The following is a 19,238-nucleotide window of genomic DNA, read 5'->3' as shown; positions in this document are numbered from 1 at the left end:
TTTTGATGGTTGTATTGTTTCTTTGTTTGTGCACTGCCACACTAAAAACACTTTTTATGATGCGTTTTTATACTTGCAATATCCAAAAGCGAAACATGATAAAAAAATAAATTTTATTTTTAAATATGCGGTAACCCGTTGAAAAACTTTTAACAAGAAAACAATAAATTAACGTCATCACTTGTATAAATTATATAGTTTCTCTGATTTTTCGCAAGCTTCAGTCAAGGAACAACGCTTTTGAGGTTTTTCTTCCATCAAACAGTGTAAAATGTTGTTGAATTGCTTGAAAGCCCGGTTCGGAATTAATCCTCTGACTGGGGCAAGTAGCCATCTACTTACTCCACAGCTGTGCAGGCTAGCATCTATTCCTCTGAAAAATAAATATAAAACTGCTATGGAATTGTAGATGTCAACTCGAAGAATTTATGTGTCACGACATTTATATAAGTTCGTGGTATTTGATCTTCTATAGAAAAAAAATTGTCTATAGTCCATTGGCAGAATAATTTATGTTTAAAGTTATTCATTCAGTTTGACTTTGTTAAGCTGTACGTTTTTTTAGTTTTGTTTAGCTGCTTCTACAAAATACTGTAAGATGTAGGCAAAATCAAGAAGCATCAAACTGAAATTGATAGTTTTATTCAAAAGTCCTGAATCCTAAATTTTACGGAAAAAAAATCTTTTACTAAAAAGAAACAAAAAATACCGGCATGTGTTGTTATTGCAATATCCCTGAGATTCCCGACAAGTAAGATATATTTTGTGATTCAATGCTAGTGAACGCCACAGGTTTCCATTTGGACGAGGACATTCCGAATCCTGTCGACAAGACATCCTTTAACAAGAAGTGTTGTAAATATTACTTTTAGTCGTAGCAGGGTGACCAGTTGCAAAAATTAAAAGCGGCTAACTTTTTTATATAAATGTCAAATGTTTTTTTAACACTAAAATACTGCTTATGGCTTTACGCTACTATGAGAACAAACTGCTTTGTCAAACCTCCTTCACCAAGATAGAAAACTTTGGAAGTTGTGCGAGGTGGTGTTCATTAAGGTGAAAATTGCGCGGCTGTACTAAATAACTGAACCTATTTTAATTTTTTTGCTCTGCCTATAATGCAACAGGCTAAGTTTTCGTTTCCAAAATGCTTTATTGTTCCATTACTCTAACATGCTAAAATAATTTTACGTAGAAACGTGTAATGATATCCTTATTTGTCTTTGTTGTTTAATGATGGCTTCTCCCAGTTAACAAAGTAAACCAGGGGTCGGCAACCTACGGCTCGCGAGCCGGATCAGGCCAATGTAATTCATGCGGCTTGCATCAGCCTCTTTGACAAACTAGACACGAGTCTATTTAAAATACATTTTGACAATTTTAACTACGCAACTGGGAAAATTTTTCGAATGATCTTTCTACATTCGGTTTGTTTATGATGCTGGATTTTGATCTAGATCAGCGCTTCGGAAGACTGACAGCCAAGTGCCAAAGTACGTCGCGTACAAACGGAAAACGTATTCAAAAATATTGTACATATAGTTTTTTAACATTTTTTATGTTTTATTTTCGGCATTGTAAAAAAACTTGCAAGAAATTTAAAAGAAATGCCAGTATACCAAAAAAAATTGCGCACGCTTCGGTCGCCAGGTGTGTCCTGACGTAGAAAAGTTAACAAACCCCGAACTGGATTACCCATTAAAGTTATCGGGTTTCCTCAAAGTTGTTTTATTATACTTTCTATTATTAGTATGAATGACGACGTGTGGACTCGAATTTTAAACTAAACAAACGCATTTTATTCGCGCTTCGCGCCAATACTTTACTGCCTTCTTGAATGTAATTAAACACGTTTTTAAGTGCAAAAAAATATCCGAGAACTACAAGACATACTATTTTGTTGATCAAACAACTTAGCAAACTCTGAAATGAGCATGTTAAACAAAATAACAAACCTGACAACATACCTAGAAAATAAACGTGAATTTTCGTAAAATATTACTGAATCTGCGTCGACAACAAACAAATCCATATTTTCCGGTCCAAAATAAAAGTTTGAGCCAGACATGTCTTCCATAAACGCCCGATTGACTTCAAACTGTTTAAAAAAACAGATGACCTACAAACAAATAAAAAGATTTAAAACATTTCATTATTCATTATTCTAAATACCCTTTGCATTGATGCGCAAGAACCTATCTTACGTTTAGCAATGTTTTTCCTTTGATTTTAAACTTGATTGCAGGCTACTATGACTTTTTGTGATTAAAGCCTCGAAGTGTATCCGAGGTAGCAAAAAAGCAGCAAGTTGTAACTGTTTATACCGTGTAGGCCTACGACACGTGCGAAACAGCCGGTAACAGATTCACAAAGTGCAACCAAAATGTAAACAATTCACACAAGCTAAAGGAAACTGAAAGTTGTAAGAAAGTGGAATAGTGAAAGGTTAAACACATTACCAGTTGTTTGCAAGGTATTTTGGGTACCCTTTTTCACAAAAACACCTTATAATTGCTGCAATTCAAGAAATGTGATAACAATGTTTAGACAGGTTAACACAATAGGAAAAATTATTAATTTTGCAACTTTTTTTGAAAAGGCTTTAACCAACAACTGGAAATTATATGCAGCAACGTACTTATTACTTGCAAGCTACGATTTACCTTGAAAGTCCATAACAGAGTATCTTTTTGTGGATAAGGTCTCCTACTTAAAAAATCCAATATTTCGACGCCCATTGCACATTTGTTATCGGTCGAGTTTTCGTTGCATATCGGCCTTCCCTTAACCATGGTTACTGCATATATTATTTGATGCAACTTAACGCAAGTTCCCAAAAGTTTTGGTATTCCAGTCCAATTGAGCCTTCTCATTGTTCGAAGATTGTCTATTTCTCTTTGCGCAGATCTGTATCTGCAAAACGTTTGGCGTTCCACAGGATTAAAACGAATAAACGTTATACGATATATGATTGAATTAACCATAGTTTAGTTTAGTTTAGTTTATTAGTTTGTAATACATTTCACATAGAGTTTTATTTTTCAAATACTTCTGGGCATTTAGAACAAAATTACTTTACCTGTATAGCTGGCTTTCAACTTCATGGTTTTTAATGGATGCAGATTTGATAGCAATGCTCAATGTTTCTCGGTCTGGGCTTAAAACTTTTGTAAAGTATACACCTCGGTTGCCATTGTCGTTTTCTTGTCTAAAAACAAATTCAATGTTAAAACAATCAAACCCTCTTTATTGGGAATGTTGCACTCCACACCAAGATAAGTGCTCTGCAACCTTTTTACACTTGCGGCACACCAACGGAGCTAACACACCTTATGTACTATTAATCAAGTTCAACATATGGGAATACTGTCTACTTGCCATACCTAAAACTTGACGTTTTATCGATTTTAAGATTTTCCAACATAGGTTCCAGCTCATTACAGCTAAGCCATTCGAAATTATAGTCCTTATCTGTCGTTGTTGAAGTGGAAATATTCAATTCTTTCCTCTCAATATAGTTTGTTTTTTGTTCGCTGCTAATTTTTTTCTCTGTCTTATTTCGGGAATAAATTTGTGAAGCACCACTGTTTTTTTCTGTTCCTTTACGATTTTCCAGAAAACAGGATTCCTTGTTCCACAAACAAACAAGCAAGCAGAAAGTAGTAACGCAACCTAGGATCCTACTAAAGTTAGACACAAGCTTTCTTCTCAGCAGCATTCTAAGCAAAGTTCAGGCTTCAGTGTGCCATATCATTAGTTCGAAAACGTAGCTGCAGCTCGTGAAGGCAAAGTCACAAATCGTGACAAATCCGGAATCACATAACATATAAATAATTAATTAAATGATGACGTTGTATCCATGCCGAAGCGACATGCGTGATATTGTAATAACCAAAACGAAATAAAGATGCAGTAAAGAGAAGAGCGTGGCAAACACTTTAGTAGGTAAATTATAACAGCAATACTCCCAAAACTAGAAAGTACAGTGAGGCTGAATAAAACAGCACCAGAACATTTGCAATCAGTCGGCGCGATAAAACCTTGGAGCCCCGAGCAGTTCGCCCGGGGCGTTTAGAATATATCTTGCTTCTTTTCCACTACAATACCAGTAATTCGAGTTTCCTTTAGGTTTTTGCAGTATCAAAGTTGTTAACGATCTGGAAAGTACATGCATAAGATTGCTTGGTATGTGAGAAACAGCGAATGTTCTGTAAGTTAGACTGTTGTAAAATGTTAGGAACCAGGCAAATTTCATTAAAGAGGCCATTCAATCCACGAGATTTGCTGTTGATGCTGGTTGTTGTGACAATATATTGCATTTACGAGACATATAACGCCGTTTTAAAGCACCCAGTATCCTGCAGTTACCAACAACGACGCGAACTGGAACAAGTGGAGTTATTAGAAACATTTCGTCCGTTTGAAAACGACGTAATTCTAGAATACGTTCCTTTTGGTGCGTTTGGCAACGATTCGACTTGGAAATTTTCTGAATGCAGCAATAAATCTTGCACAAGAATTCTAATCAACTCCACTGCTCAATACAACTTTACCATCGACGATGAACGAAGAAACGTGATCACAGCAGGTAATGCAAATAACTTTGGTTCTTTGGTTTCACTTAAACGATATGAATTCTACTACGTGTTTGAGTATGAAGAGGCAATGCAAGTCTAATGATTTTTTTACGGCGTTTGAATATTGTTTGTCATGCTTTTTAACCGCAACTCACTTTTATCAATATTTTTTGTCATACAACAAACTTTACCGGTATTTACTAGCGGCTTACCCGTTAGAAAGCACTGTCTAGTAATTTGAAACAAAATCACATTTTGAGAAAATAAATATCATTATTTCAGCTCGCCTTAACTCTTAACTGCTCGATAAGCACATAAGTAGAACATCTACTACATAAAATCTTTTTTTTTGAATTAAGCTATTTCTAAACGCAAAATTATATTTGTTCCCCGTTGAAATGCCATGTCGAATTGGTCGTAGTAAAGAGGGGCATAACTGTCATGCCTTCAAGAAGTATGACGCTGGCTTGATTGCTTCCTGTTTTGAGATTAAATCTTATCTTTTTTTTAAATATTATACAAAAATTGTAGCATATATTTTTTAAAAGCATTTACGTGATTATACAAGACGGGAGTGCGTAAGACAGAGGTCGCCGATCTTTATTTACCCAAGGCCTATTTTATTGGTACCGGGTCATACGAAGGTCGAAGGGCGCCCAGTTAATACACCGTTCTACAATAACGTATTTGCTTATTGTGTCCTGTTTTAATTTTTTAATGTTAATGAAGACTGTACTCATTTATAGGAATACACTAGTCAATTTTACAAACTGATCTTCAATTTATTTTAAACTCATTCAAGTTTATGGCTCATTGGTGGCGAGTTTTGCAATTTTGAAAAAAATACGTGCGATCGCTTAATTCTATCCTTGCGGGCGCCATTAAAGTTTCGTTTAATCAGTAAAGATTTTGCTAATATGTGCTTTTTACATCAAATATTTATGCCTAGCAAAATGTTGTGATGATATTAAGCAGGTTAGTGTTATTTTATTGAAAACGCCTCAGTGCACAAAAAATACTACTTTTAAATATTTTATTGCAAAACTACTTGCGCTTCATGTGAATCGTTTTAATTTTCTCTTCTTATTTTGTTATATGCAATTAGCAGCGTAAGACGGTATCTGGGCGGACCCAGTATATTAGTGTAGGGTTAAATTCCTGGCAAGTTCCTTAAGTTTCTTGTGGTATGAGTTAACTTTGTTGACATTATGTCAGAAAGTTTGCATTTATTTTCCAACCAAAGCCTGTATCATTTCCTTATGCTGATTGTTTGAGGCAATTTTTACAGATGTGATAACGTAACTCAAATAGGCATTTTTTGTAATTTAGGTGACTTCCAGCATGTTTATAAGTACACTCACACTTATTCTAAAAAAATACTAGCTTTAACATTTGTTCTAGTAAAAACTAAGGCTTTTAGAGCAAACAGGGTATAGAGAAAAAACTTAAGTATATGCACCATAAGACTATTGAAAGGGTTCTTTATGTTTCTCACTATAAATTATGATATAATGTTGTACTAAGTTTCTATTTTAAACTAACTATAACAATTCGCGGAACATTTAGGTCGCAGACTTAAGGACTATAAAGAATAAAACATTCTAATATTCAAACACATTTTACAGATCCAACTATTTCTGTATCGCCCACGACGCAAAACGACTTGCAAAGCGAAAAAAACACACAGTAAGTTTTCGATGTAGTAAACTGTCATGAAAAACATTAAGTCTAATAGGAATAGAATCATATATCTTGTTCCGTGCTTTTGTTTTTCTACATTCGCTGTCAACCTTAAAGTGCACAGACTTCCAGTGTAATTGCCAAGGGTTAAAATGATTATAAACTAAAGCATCTTCATATTTCAAACATTCATTTTGCTTAAAGGGACTCGGGAGTCGGCGTAAGTAAGTTTGTTTTTGCTGGGTTAGAGTTAATTACATGTTCGCAAACTATAAATTGTTTTGGTGGAATAGTATATGATGGAATATTTTCCAATCACGTATTGTGGGTGAATGAGTTATATGCCACCCTTATGAGTGGGTTTCTGAATATCTACCTTTATTTAGTTACGCAAATAAGCGAAATACATACTGTAGAGTCGAAGCCGGACTCGGGACTCGACGAAAAACGACCAGGGAGTCGGACTTGAGTTATTTTTAACCGACTTCGTAGCCCTGTCCTGTACTATAAGAGTTAAACATTGTACGGGATCTACCCACTGTTCGACTACTTAGACGTTGTAAGTTAAGATAACCCGTATTTTGTTCGTTAAGTTTATTGTCCTGTGATGAAATCGATCAACTCTGGTTGTCTTCTAAAACTGATGATTTTGCGAAACAGGAAGGTGGAATAACGTCAAAGAAAAAACATGTATTCGGCATATCGGGAATTCCAAATTCAACATACATCGAAATAAAAGAGGTTTTTCTTCTTTCTTTATACGTTTTGGCAGTAATGTCGTTTAGAAACCTTGGTGGTAGTTACAAAAAATTTTTTTAGTGTTGTGTCAAATGACACTCATCAATTCGTAAAACCGCCTCCTTTGTTTGTAGAGTTTTTCGATAGTTTACTGACTGAATAATAACCCTACTTTGTAACCAATACAAATCGTATTAATTTTATCAGGCAAGCGTTGACAGCATCGGGTTTCAACTTTTAAAGCAAGAATGTGAAAAAAGAGATATACTTGGATGGAAAGCGCCTGGTCTTGTTACACTATTTGGAATTTGTAGCAACAATAAAACCTTGCGCGTTGTTCAAGAGCAAGCAAAGGTGTGGTATTTGTATGTTTGACACAATTTGTTTGAAACACCGATTCGGAATAAGCAAACGTAAAGTAGTCGCTGATGCCGAGGTGCTATAGTTTAAATGAGAGGTGACTAACCAACGGCTCTTAACATAGCTGTACTGCAGGGGGCGGATTTAGGGGTACATCATGGTCTGAAGTTATTCTATTTCAACCATATCAAAATGAAACATTTTCGCGCTATGAGCAAATATGCTATTGCCAAAAAACTTTTTTGATTTACATGAAACAGAAGCGGCATATAATGTTTCAGAGATGATGACATACAAAAGAGAAGATTTAAATAAACTGCTTTCGGTCAAGCCCATGTCAAACAAACTGAAACCAAAGTCCTATTACATACGAGAAGGCGCCAAACCTTTTTTTAATTAATCTTTTTTTTTGAAAAAAAAATAACCAAATTTTTATATTATGCACTAATATTTTAATTAGGCATTTTTCGCCATTATATAGTCTTCTTGTGATGTGTTTTTAACCTCTATTGGCTGAAATATTTAGAGAAAGAGACCTTTAAATCATATCTTTGCTTTCGAAAATTATAATTAAGGTTGTCATTTTGTTTGCTGCCCGTGGCTCCTCTGCGTGCCACTTGTGTCTTTTTAGGTGACCACTGGGGCAAAACTGAGAAAGCATGTTGTGTTTTACTGTATGGTTATATTTATTACTTTTGTTGTAGTCATTTGCCTTATACAAGTTATTTTAAAATCAGTTGAAACCATATGAAGTGTAAAATGCGTTTAATTTGAACAATTCCTTTGCAGGGAAATTTGCTATGTACCGAAGAAATGTTACCTGGAATGAACTTTACTAATTCAAACTGCTATTCTCTCACCCATTTTAAGTATGGCATATATTTTACTTTTTATTCGTTTTAGGCTTATACATCCTATTTATGACTCTTTTGCTACTCGGTAAATAAAATGGTTTGTGTCAATGTACGCTATGCAAGGCAACATTAACTTGGCCAGAAATAAATACATATGTTTATATACATATCTATATAAATAAAGAAAATTGATCATATTTATGTTCACATATACAATTTGAAGATTATTGATGTTACACATACAAGCAGCCAAATATCCCCGATACCTTTTCATTGAAATAACGATACAAGATGTTTTGAACAAAAAGGATTGCGATACCAGATAGCACCATTACTATGCTCAAACAAGTAAACTAGATTGAAAGCTGCAATGCTTTACTTTTTTAAAGTTTTAAGCAAACATTTTCTTTTTAGTTACCTCAAGCTCAAGTAGTTTAACCACTTGTTTTGGTAAATTTACGTTTCCAGGTAAAATCGCTAAGTTAGATTAAAAATCATGGCTAAAATTTATACTTAAATTTGGTATCGTAACGGCACCGATACCATTCAAGTATCGGACGGGTAGCGATACTACCACATGGCATATCGTATCCAACATACAAATACTATCAGTTCTACTACTACCTGTGTTCCTTTCCACAATTTATGACCGCCAAAGATTCCCGCCAAAAAAATCCGAAAATCCTACGCCAAAATGCTGCGATATGTACGCCAAAAAAGCTTTTATTCACTGTAACACGGCAATATTTTACTTCAAATGACATCAATGGCGTGGTTTTAGGCTGCAATTACCGCTTGCAATAATGCAATCGGCATCAGCAGACCAAAACATTTACCTCTTATGACGTTCTTGGTGACTGAGATTATAATCCCTATTATTACCTCGCTTTGTGTTCTTTCTTTTTGTAGTTTTGTACATCTTTTCATTAAAAAATAATTTAGCAAAGTTTGTTAGTATTATTAGCTACAAAGATGGAAGCTAAACTCTCAGTTGTAAATGTGTCTGTCGGATTGAAATGTAATGCTCCCTCTCAGGGAGTGTGGCCAATTGTTATAATTTGCTTACATTTTCTGTGCAATCACCTAAATTTTATGGATATTACGGCAAAATCATTAGTATTTTTGATATGGTTTACGTACTGATGCTTAAGTAATTAGGGTAAAACTTAACAAAACTAAAAAACAATCTATTAAGGAAACTTCTGCAAACCAAAGAGGACAAGGCCAAGATGGCATTAACATTTATTCAAAGTATGACTTGCTTTCTTGCTAACCTTGAGAAAAAGGGGTTTTTCGTTGAAGATTTAGCTGGAAGAAACTTCTTAATTCAGTCAGACATGTCGGTGAGAGAAATTTCTGTTGCTTGCACCTTGTATGGTAAAAGTATATTTTTATTTTTAGGTAAATTGGTTCTTTTATTTAAAGTTGATAATGATGTATGTTTCGTAGCAATTGAAAGCACACAATGATGGTCATGACGTAAATAAATCTATTTTTCACATCATTTTGCGACGTAAATAAATTTATCATTAAACATTGTGTAACAGATCGTCTACACAAAAATTGAAAGCCTTATATCATATGGATCAAGCAACTTGTATGGTGGAAGTATATGCATCCACGACTACGATTGCCCCAAACCCAACGGAACGTTGTGGTACGCGGAATCGACCAACAGCGTGTTATATCAGTCTTGCACAGACGCTAAGGCATCGTGTTTTCGAAACAAGTGAGAACCATTAAACAACTTCGTTAAATCCGTGTTTTACAAATGTGTCTATTCTTTTTTTTTTCTTGATGTAGAGTTGCTTTAACAGTACAAGCTAAACTCCAGTAGTTTGAGCACTTTATGAGTTTTTCGCGTGTTGATATCCTAATTTTGTAATATTCAAATGGTTCAACTACTGTTTTTGCAGCTGGGTTTCGCCATTAGCATAACTAATGTTGCAGAAGTTTTACTTGTTTAATAGCTCATCTGGTGTCAACAACTTAAAACAGTACGTGCAAAAATACCACAAATATATTATACTGCAGTAAAGCAGGTCTGCGGAGTTATTGCCCATTCCAAATTCATTTGATTACAAATCTACAGGATTGTTTATTCTGTTGTAAAGCAATAACGTTTTTTACCGCAGATGTGTTGGTTATAATGGGTCAATGCAATTGTGCGGAGTTTCACGTTGGATCCTTGATACGGTTTACAAAGAAGTGAATCGTCTGCAGGAGAAACGAACTCTCATATATTATATGAGACATTTAACTACGCCTTACCCCTCTGTCAGACAATCTGGAACTTCAGTATGCCAGGGTGTAAGTATATACAATGTAGAACTGTAGCAAACAAGCTGCCTGGTTTTAGCAATACCCATTTTTTTAACGTATAAAACATTTGTTTCAGCTGAATGCATTACTATCGCAACACAGTCTGTTTGAAAAAAAACTGACACAACATCCGGTCCAAAGGGGATATCATGTTGGGCTTCCACCCGGAGTGGGAAGATAACACGAGGCTAAAGGCATTTGTGTCTTAGTTAAACCAGTTGGAAAGTGAAAACGCAGACACACGAGGAAATGAAGGCTTACCATAATGCTAGTTGCCTGCGATATACCTTGCCCTTTATAAGAAATAGCTTCGCAGTAGGAATATCTTACTGATCCTGTATTTTTCTTGTTTTGCGTTATTTGAAACTGTGTTTTTTGCACCTGAGTTAATATTGATAACGCATTCATCTATTTGACGCAACGTCTCTGTATGCAAGTATACTTCCCAAGCTAAGAAATATTGTATCCTCGATTGCTTGCAAAAACACCTGTGGCGATTAAAACAAGAGGCAATACAGTTAGAACGTTATGTTAAAAAATGAATAAACCCGCACAATGACTATTTTTATTTTTCCGATCTTGGCTAGATTGAATAAGAGACCCAACCATGTAATTTTTTGAAAGAGAGTGGGAAACCTATAAAAACATTTTAATAAAACTTTTATTGGTTTATTAGTTAGTTAAATCGACATCGTCATAAGAAATGTGGGCACATATCGCTTGCATATATCGAAATAAAAAGTTGGGTGATGACTATCAAACGACCCTGCACTAAGTGGAAAAAATCCTCTTTCTTTTTTCTGAATTTAATTACTCTGGGCCAAAATCCCAATTATGCATAGACTAAATTGGTTGTCGTCCACGGTAATGATGTGAAATGATTAGGTCGTTCATTGCGATATTCATGTTACTCGCTACATGGAGTGGTATGGCAATTCTAGGTACCAATACATTTTTTACACGTTAGTTTATTATCCCAATACAAGCTCACTTATTTCGTTCGAGTTTTGCGCCGCTACGTGTAAGGTCGTTTAGCAATTTCTCAGTTGAATCAAAACTTGTTAAATTAGCAACTATGTTAAACGCGTAAAAAAATAACAGGTAAAAAAACATTATCTATTTCGATTGTTGCGGCTTTATAGTCACCTGGATAATAACATGCAGATTAATCCAAATACGAAAACTTGGTAACAAACTAACAGGCCTCAATGCTTATAGGATGCATAAACAGTAAAAAAACTCTTACTAACTCTAATAGAAGAATGCATTGTAAATTATCAAGAATTTTAGCTTATATTTGGCCTCAAGCCAAAGTTAAATAGTTAGGTAAAAGTGCACGAAGTGGCAGCTCACCAGCTGTTGAGAAATGCTGGTCTGAACATAGTTAAAAGCTTGCTTCGTGAGTAAAGTAGCTTTACCAAGTGTAAAATCATTGTTGTATACTAGATCCTGTTTACTTTCAACTATAATGTCTATAAGCAAGGTGCAAACAAAACATGCTTTAGTCAGGTAATATATTTTCTAATAAAACTGTTAGGAAGAAATACGAAAGCGGAATTAAACGAAACGTATTTCCAAATTAACTATAAAATTATAAAAACGATTCAATAGAAAAACTCAGAAATACCATAAATAAGTGGAACAGAAAAACTTGTTTGGCAGTACGAAAAGATCATCGTCAAACGTAAACCAATCATGGTAAACGACAATGCGTGTTACTGGAAACAAAAAGAGACAAGCACACAACAAAACAATTTACTGCAGTACTAAATTTCATTGATTTAAGGAAAAAACGATAATTTTCACAGAGCATAATTTCAATGTTGGACAGCATTTCAAGGCCAAGAACAACACAAACCAAACTAACTGTGGCAATATTTTTTTGATATTCTAAAACAGATCAAATTGCTAAACGTTTGAAACCCTTCAGCATTTGTAAGTTAACCAATGCCGCAAAATGTAAAAATGTTTCGCTATAGGCCATTGTTTAACAACCTATGTGTTGCGACCTAAGATGGGGTCGCCGTTTGAATAAAAAGTAGATCACATTGTTAGATTTGGTAAGATCAGTTCTGAGCAAGATTTCTCCAATATTTAAGAAAATTGCGGAAGCATTACCAATGCATGGTTCATATATTTTAACTTCGAACTTATTTTTGCCAATGTCTTATATATTGTTCGCTTACAAAACGGTTGACAAGCACTGTGTTATTAACCAAAGAGCGATTTTTTCAAATTGTAGTTGAAATTTTGCACAAGGAGTAGGTACAAAACGTATTTTTTAATCACATGTAGATTACCTATAGCATAAGAATAAAGTTAGTTTTAAGGTTAAACGACAAATCGAGAATTAGAAGCCCTCCTCTATATTTTTTGTCTCACGATGCGAGTAACTTTTGGTTAGCTTTTGCATAGGGAAGTCGGTTCCAAGTATACTTTAAATACCACATTAACATGTTTAAAACGTTTGGTGCGTTGTTAGCCATATGCATAGTGGGCTGCGCAGGCAGGCACAACGCATTTCCGTTCACACATCAAAACACTCCCACAAACACACACACACACACGGAGAAGGCGTACGCAAGCACAACACACGCACACACACACACTTACAAAAGCAAACGCAGACGTACAAACGGCATAACAAATGTTGTTTCGCAATTATTCCGCAAAGTACACACAAATTGCAAAACAAAAAGTGGAACAATTTTATATCTATTGTCTTCGCCAGCGATTGGAAGTGTTTGTTTTTTAGATTGAAGAACTTTGTACATTTCGATTAGAGTCGGACTATTTTAACAATGTCGCTGAAACATCAGGTTAAAGTGAGGTGCGGCGTATACAGAATGTTAGTACGCGGCCAGAGAAACGTTCTGCCAAGAATTTTTTTATCGCAATATATGATGGGTATCGAGAGTGGCAGACAACAATACACTGTATATAGGCTGCCGCGAAGGGTAAGGAAACGCTACGATTACATATATTCGTATTAACAGAAATTTTACAAATGCCTATCCCCCTGTAGAATACTCGGTCACATTGCTTTTCAAAGCTTTTACATTCGATCAAAGGATCCCAGACGCTGCTTTAATAAACGGGTTTTTAGTGTTTTTACTGCTGAGTATAATGTGCATTTCGGTAAAGGATGGGCATAGCTTATCTGGCGCAGAACTTGGCCGAATTAAAGTTTTTTTTTAAATATTTTTTCGACAATCCGCAGATACTTTTACAAAAAACGTTAGGCTTAAAGAGCCAATGTTTTGTCAATATTATTTTTTTAATTTCTCTCTATTTCAATTATTTTCCGCACACGTATATTTCAATTATTTCTGCTCTTCTCCCCATAACTGCTTTCCTTCCATATATAAAAATCATTTTTAATATAAATTAGTCTATTAATGTGATAATTTTCCTATTACCTCTTTAATTGTAATAATTAAATTAGTTAATCTAAAAATAGGATTTTTCAAACAACGTAAACATCCTTAGAACTAATGGACCTGCAAAAATGAAAAAAACAAAAATAGAAAAACGTCTTCGCGGAAAAAAAACATGTCGCGTAAATAAAAACGTTGTCGCGTAAAAATATCAACTACCCTTAAGGAAAGCTTAGTAATACATTGTGCGAAAATCAGTGGTAAATAGAAGTGGTCAAGTCAAATACAGAGGAGAGTATGTCACAACTAAAGTGCAAATATTTGTTAGATTACCAGTGAAGTTACAAATGATCATCATCATACTTAAATGAAGGAAAGGACAAGGGATTCGCAAACTCATTAGGCTGTTGATATGATTGTTGACGTTTCCTGTTTTAAATAAAATAAGATAAGCATTCATGACCAAAAATGCCTCAATTACATTAAAAAAAGTTTGCAGTAACAAATAAATCAGGTAAACTAATTTAGGCCTAAGCTGTGTTATTATTTGATTTGCCTTCAGCGTTAAGCACATCTTACCTTTTATTAAGCATTCGGCTGATAAAAAGTACTGCAAAAACCAGAGTCACTAAAATTGCAAGCACAATGACAGCCACAATTCCACCTGTATTAAAATAATTCGTTAAGTAAATATGTTTTCATATTAAAAATATTATTCATAAAATATTATATTATATAACATACATAACTATATTAATACATCGACAACCGAAGTGGTAGTGTTAGACAGGGCGAATCCATGTGGGGGAAGCTTATTTCAACTAACGTAAAAATGCAAAAAATCTAATTATTGTTCCCAATCGTTCCAAGGCGTCGTGCGTTTCACCGAACTCTCCAAAATGAGACTTTCGGCAACTCAAACTTTATAAAGGCGTTTTTTCGTTTTGTGCGAATCAATAACATCTTTGTAATGTAGCTTACGATGTATTGAAAGTAAAACCTCATGGTACAACACTGTGCAGTTAAAATGTAGTAAATGTACAAATTGCCGGTAAAGAGTGAGCACAATTTGCTAGGGTATTTCGCACCAACTTTTGCGTGTTGTTACACAAGCCGTATTGTAAACCTAGTTTGAAAAGGGTTTCCATCAAAATGTGTTTAATGTAAATTCAACCGCATGATAAATCTTAGTGTCTAACCCAGTGTTTCTCAACGCCATGGAATGCTGCCAGGTGCGACGCGAGCAAAAGGAAAAAATAATGTAGGTCCTATTATATAAAACATATATTTTACTTTCTTATTAAGCTTAGCTCATTTATTCCACAAGCCTTTCAAGTAGAAAACGCAATAAGACCAACAATATTTAAATCAGATAATTAATCTGTAATAGGCTACCAAAAGTAGGCCTATGAAGATCACCGACATAATAACGCCATAGTCGCAGTATAACCACGACAGAATAAGATCTAAAATAGTCTAGATAAGACCTAAACATGTCGAAATAAGTCCAAAATTAATCGGAATAAGACTTAAATGGACAAAATAACGTTTTTAGCCTTGAAGGCTGGAGTCCCTTTGAAGATATTATGCAACTATAAAACCTATATAATAAAAAATTGCAGGCAATTTAAGACCGGTACACCTAAAAAATTCCGCGCTCGATTCGCTCGCAAGGTGCGCCGCCACGTTTTCATAAGTCTCTGTGCGCCCCCAAGTAAAAAAAGGTTAAGAAACGCTGGTCTAACCTCTAACGCAGTGTTTCTCAACCTTTTAGCATACGGACCGGTAAAATTTCAAAACAATTTTAGCGCACCGGTGGACCTAAAAATCAAAAATCAAACCCAAAAATAATTACGCAACAGTATGCAACTAAAACTCTTCTTAGCATTCACATACAACTGGTCAAGTCTATGACTTAAACGAGTTGTAGCCTACTTTTAAACAGTTAAGCACAACACTTGCATTGTGACGTAAAATGAAGTCCAAAAAATTCCATTACCTCTATTTACGTCACAATGCTGCAAATTACGGAGCTGGTGAAGTTCTAAATTTGATGGATAAGCCTTTTAACATGTTTTGCAATTGAGATATCAAATTTTATTATATTTGCGGACAGGCAGGAAAGTTGACGCGGACCGGCGGCTGAGAACCACTGCTCAAACGAGTAAATTAAGCATGATATTTACAAACTTAACAGTTCATTTTGTTTGGCTAAACAAGCTATACAGCCGCGGTGTAGTCACTTTTGCACATTTTTTCGTGTTCTCATGAAAATTCGGTGATTTGTTTACATTTTTATTCATTGCGTCAAGAGGTTTTTAGCTGTTTAACAATTACGTACAAGGTTTCTTCAAAGTTGTAATTGTGTCACGGTCACTAAAATCATACATTTTATTTTATTTGTTGTAAGAGTAAAGGAAAAGGCGCTTATTGTTGTTCGCTTATTATTGTCTGCTTTTGGTAGTAGCTGGGGTGAAGCTTAATTATTTTCTTACAAGAATGATAAAAATTAATTATTCTTAAACACAAACACAAAATGTTTAAAGGTCACATCCCAATTTTTCGCCCTAACGATACGTCAAAAATAAGTTAACACTAAAGAGAGTTCCATATGTTTCTCCTAATGATGTTAACAAAAACGATCAGGCTGAGGCGATAATGCGACGAGGCAAACAAAAGTGTACAAACACCATTTTCCAAAACTTTCTATTTAAAATGGGCCGATGCCAAAAAATAATTTTAACTATGTCCCAAACCTGAAAGAGATTTTGGTAGCGGCTTTACACCAACGGCTGGTGTGGAAGTTCCATCATCAGTTGGAGTAACTGCAAATACAACAATGAAAAGAATTATTTCTGTAAGAAAAAAAACGAGCGTTGGACCCTGAAATTTTAGTCTGTGAAGAGTGCAGCCTGTCCACTACGAAGGTTGCTATATTTATGCGGTGTACTATGAAGGAACTAATTTATGTTTTGTTAATCAAGAAAAAGCAAATTTCCGGTAGGCCTAATACGTTTTTGGAGATTAAGAACTATAATCCATCTCAGGGGCGGATCACGGGGACCATGCTCCCCAAATAGAATGCATTTTCCCCTACTTTAAGTGGTTATTATTCTTCAATTGTATTTATAGTATTTAAGCTAATTTCGAAAACATAGTTTTAGACCAAAGCCGCCGTGCGTCTCATCGCACGCTCGAAAATAAAAGTTTTGTTAGCTTGAACGATATAAAGTCGTATTAGGAATATCTAAGCCCATATAGAAGTAGGTAACGTTTTAAACGTTTCGCAAATCTCTTTGTTTATTTTTATATGCTGAGGCTTATAGATAGAGAGACTCAGTGGCTTTTAACCGTGTTGCAATGAATAAATAAACTTTTCGAAACGTATAAAACTACCTACTTCTGTATGGGCTTTTTAATCCTACTATATGCGTCTAACTTAAACGTGCAACCAACACGCTCTAAAGATTTAAAGACGTCGTTCGTGGTTTTATGTTATTTTAGTAAAAACATAAAACAAATTTTAAAATAAATAACATTTTCAAACTGTTCTCGTAGCCTACTTTCCGAAAGTATTTTTTAGCACTTTTTATGTCACCATAATAGCTTAACACCGCATCTCGGTAACAAATGCAATTTCCACCAAATTTAGGCATTTAGAGTAATTTGTTTGAGTTTTGTTTGTTTGTGTTTTCGCAAATAGAATACATCTTTACACATGTTATGTGGATTTTGTATTGTAAGTAACATCTCTCTAAACTAGGGTTGACAATTTTTCATAACCAAAATCTCGGAACAATCATGACAAATTAAATAACCACCTGTAGAGACACTATGTACGATTTATGTAAATTTAGCTTTAATATAATAAACACCAACCATCTCATTTCAATTTCCCTACTTAATTACATTGCTCAAGGTAAAAATTCTTTCACAGACACAAAAGGTACCACTAGAATTCCGGACATGGTTCACAACTAACGTAAATCTATGACGTCACGTTTTGACGAAACTTCGAAACGTCATCTAAGTTTGTTTTAGAGTCCTTCAAACTAAAATACTATATCTGCTAGTTAATACTATATATTAATAAGAAGAGATGATGTACTCGTTTTTCACACAAAAACACTTCAAACTGTTTAATTTAGTTTTATAAAAATAGGACTGGGTTTACTATTTATGTATTTAAATGATATTGCACTATTAGAGAGTGAAAAATCTGTCTATATAGCGAAACGTTTTTGGAACAATTCTAATTCAAAACACAGGTCAAGTTCATAAAAGAAAATTTAAATACCAAACCTTGAACTGTTGTGACGGGGCTTTTTGACCTACTTAATTTTGGTGAGGCTGATAGAGTTCTAACAGCAGCATCAGAAGATTGTGTGTTGGTAACCTCTGGCGCAGAAGGCATGGCAGTTGACGTTAGTGTGCTGTCAGTGGTCGTTTCTAACGTTTGTTCCGTCGAAGCAGTAGTTCCCCCCACAGAAGTATGAAACGTAACTGCGTTTCCCGTTGGGTTGGTAACTAACTGAGTGGCTTGTGTGGACATTTCAGTTGCGGCAGTGCTTGAAATCATCGACCCAGGCGTGGTATTATCTAGCGGAGTGCTCGTAACCGTAACAGGTTTAATAGTAGGGGTACTGGTCACCACTGTGGTTTCTGTCGCCATTAGGTCTGATGCGGTGTTATCCACCGAACTGCTTGTAACCGTAACAGGTTCACTACCAGTAGAGGTATTGATCCCCATTGATGTTTCTGTTGCCATCACGTCAGATGTGGTTTCATTCTCCGAACTGCTCGTAGCCGTAACAAGTTCACTACCAGTAGAGGTAGGCCTACTGGTCCCCATTGTGGTTTGTGTCGCCATCCCGTCAGATGTGGTGCTATCCACCACTGCGGTAGTTGCTGTATCCGATAACATGCTGCTGTTAGTGCTAGAGGAATTCTGATTCTCTGGTGTCGTCATAGTCTGTGTAGCAATAACGGCGATTGTGCTGATGGTTTGGGCCGTTGAGGTCATCATAAAACCTATCACATAAAGCAATGAACGGATTATGCAGTTATCAGAGGTTTGTCCAAACGGATCAAATATTAAATAGCAATTTAATATAAAACTAACAACATTGTAGGCTACAAGTTAGGCAACGTAAAGAATATCTTATTACTAAAGTGTTTAATCATCAAAACATGATTGACAGGTTTACCAAACACTCAATAGATTAAATATTTTTTAACAAAACGTATAAAACAGTTTGCGTGAACATGATTTGGTCAAACCATCCTAAATAAACGTCGAACAAGCTTAATCAAAATCGCCTAACAATTGC

At 35.1% G+C, this 19,238-nt stretch overlaps 3 protein-coding genes across 3 annotated transcripts; 1 reads left to right on the top strand and 2 right to left on the bottom strand.

The window, feature by feature from the left end:
- Positions 1 to 133: 133 nt before the first annotated feature.
- On the bottom strand, positions 134 to 3,927 carry LOC146140703 (uncharacterized). The gene is made up of 6 exons (XM_083392241.1): positions 3,384 to 3,927; positions 3,080 to 3,208; positions 2,664 to 2,913; positions 1,968 to 2,119; positions 710 to 838; positions 134 to 373 (listed from the first exon to the last, which is right to left on the bottom strand). The coding sequence occupies exons 1-6, from the start codon at positions 3,716 to 3,718 to the stop codon at positions 178 to 180; spliced, it is 1,191 nt and encodes a 396-aa protein (XP_083248367.1). The 5' UTR covers positions 3,719 to 3,927; the 3' UTR covers positions 134 to 177.
- A 206-nt stretch (positions 3,928 to 4,133) lies between these two features.
- Positions 4,134 to 11,304, top strand: LOC146140702 (uncharacterized). Its single transcript, XM_083392026.1, has 9 exons — positions 4,134 to 4,588; positions 6,203 to 6,263; positions 6,851 to 6,998; positions 7,203 to 7,349; positions 8,145 to 8,224; positions 9,405 to 9,552; positions 9,757 to 9,938; positions 10,345 to 10,519; positions 10,608 to 11,304. The coding sequence occupies exons 1-9, from the start codon at positions 4,204 to 4,206 to the stop codon at positions 10,710 to 10,712; spliced, it is 1,431 nt and encodes a 476-aa protein (XP_083248152.1). The 5' UTR covers positions 4,134 to 4,203; the 3' UTR covers positions 10,713 to 11,304.
- A 724-nt stretch (positions 11,305 to 12,028) lies between these two features.
- On the bottom strand, positions 12,029 to 19,025 carry LOC146140701 (uncharacterized). Its single transcript, XM_083391525.1, has 4 exons — positions 18,211 to 19,025; positions 16,665 to 16,733; positions 14,488 to 14,572; positions 12,029 to 14,337 (listed from the first exon to the last, which is right to left on the bottom strand). The coding sequence occupies exons 1-4, from the start codon at positions 18,932 to 18,934 to the stop codon at positions 14,250 to 14,252; spliced, it is 966 nt and encodes a 321-aa protein (XP_083247651.1). The 5' UTR covers positions 18,935 to 19,025; the 3' UTR covers positions 12,029 to 14,249.
- Between the last annotated feature and the right edge of the window lie 213 nt (positions 19,026 to 19,238).

The sequence above is a fragment of the Ascidiella aspersa genome, chromosome 6 (assembly GCF_963924565.1).
Source record: "Ascidiella aspersa chromosome 6, kaAscAspe10.2, whole genome shotgun sequence".
NCBI lineage: Eukaryota > Metazoa > Chordata > Ascidiacea > Phlebobranchia > Ascidiidae > Ascidiella > Ascidiella aspersa.
The sequence above is the reverse complement of the archived record's forward strand: the minus strand, read 5'-3'. Positions and strand labels throughout refer to the sequence as shown.

Bases quoted from the DNA above. Each gene is read 5' to 3' on its own strand.
- LOC146140701 (XM_083391525.1), bottom strand. From the start codon at position 18,934: ATGATGACCTCAACGGCCCAAACCATCAGCACAATCGCCGTTATTGCT. The intron at 14,573-16,664 runs GTTTGGGACATA...ATTTTAATACAG, and splicing joins GCTACCAAAATCTCTTTCAG to GTGGAATTGTGGCTGTCATT. The intron at 14,338-14,487 runs GTAAGATGTGCT...TATTTAAAACAG, and splicing joins AGCCGAATGCTTAATAAAAG to GAAACGTCAACAATCATATC.
- LOC146140702 (XM_083392026.1), top strand. From the start codon at position 4,204: ATGTTCTGTAAGTTAGACTGTTGTAAAATGTTAGGAACCAGGCAAATT. The intron at 4,589-6,202 runs GTAATGCAAATA...CACATTTTACAG, and splicing joins AAGAAACGTGATCACAGCAG to ATCCAACTATTTCTGTATCG. The intron at 6,264-6,850 runs GTAAGTTTTCGA...TTGTTCGTTAAG, and splicing joins CAAAGCGAAAAAAACACACA to TTTATTGTCCTGTGATGAAA.
- LOC146140703 (XM_083392241.1), bottom strand. From the start codon at position 3,718: ATGCTGCTGAGAAGAAAGCTTGTGTCTAACTTTAGTAGGATCCTAGGT. The intron at 2,914-3,079 runs GTAAAGTAATTT...AACGTTTTGCAG, and splicing joins GTTGAAAGCCAGCTATACAG to ATACAGATCTGCGCAAAGAG. The intron at 374-709 runs GTATTTTTTGTT...TTTATTTTTCAG, and splicing joins TGCAATAACAACACATGCCG to AGGAATAGATGCTAGCCTGC.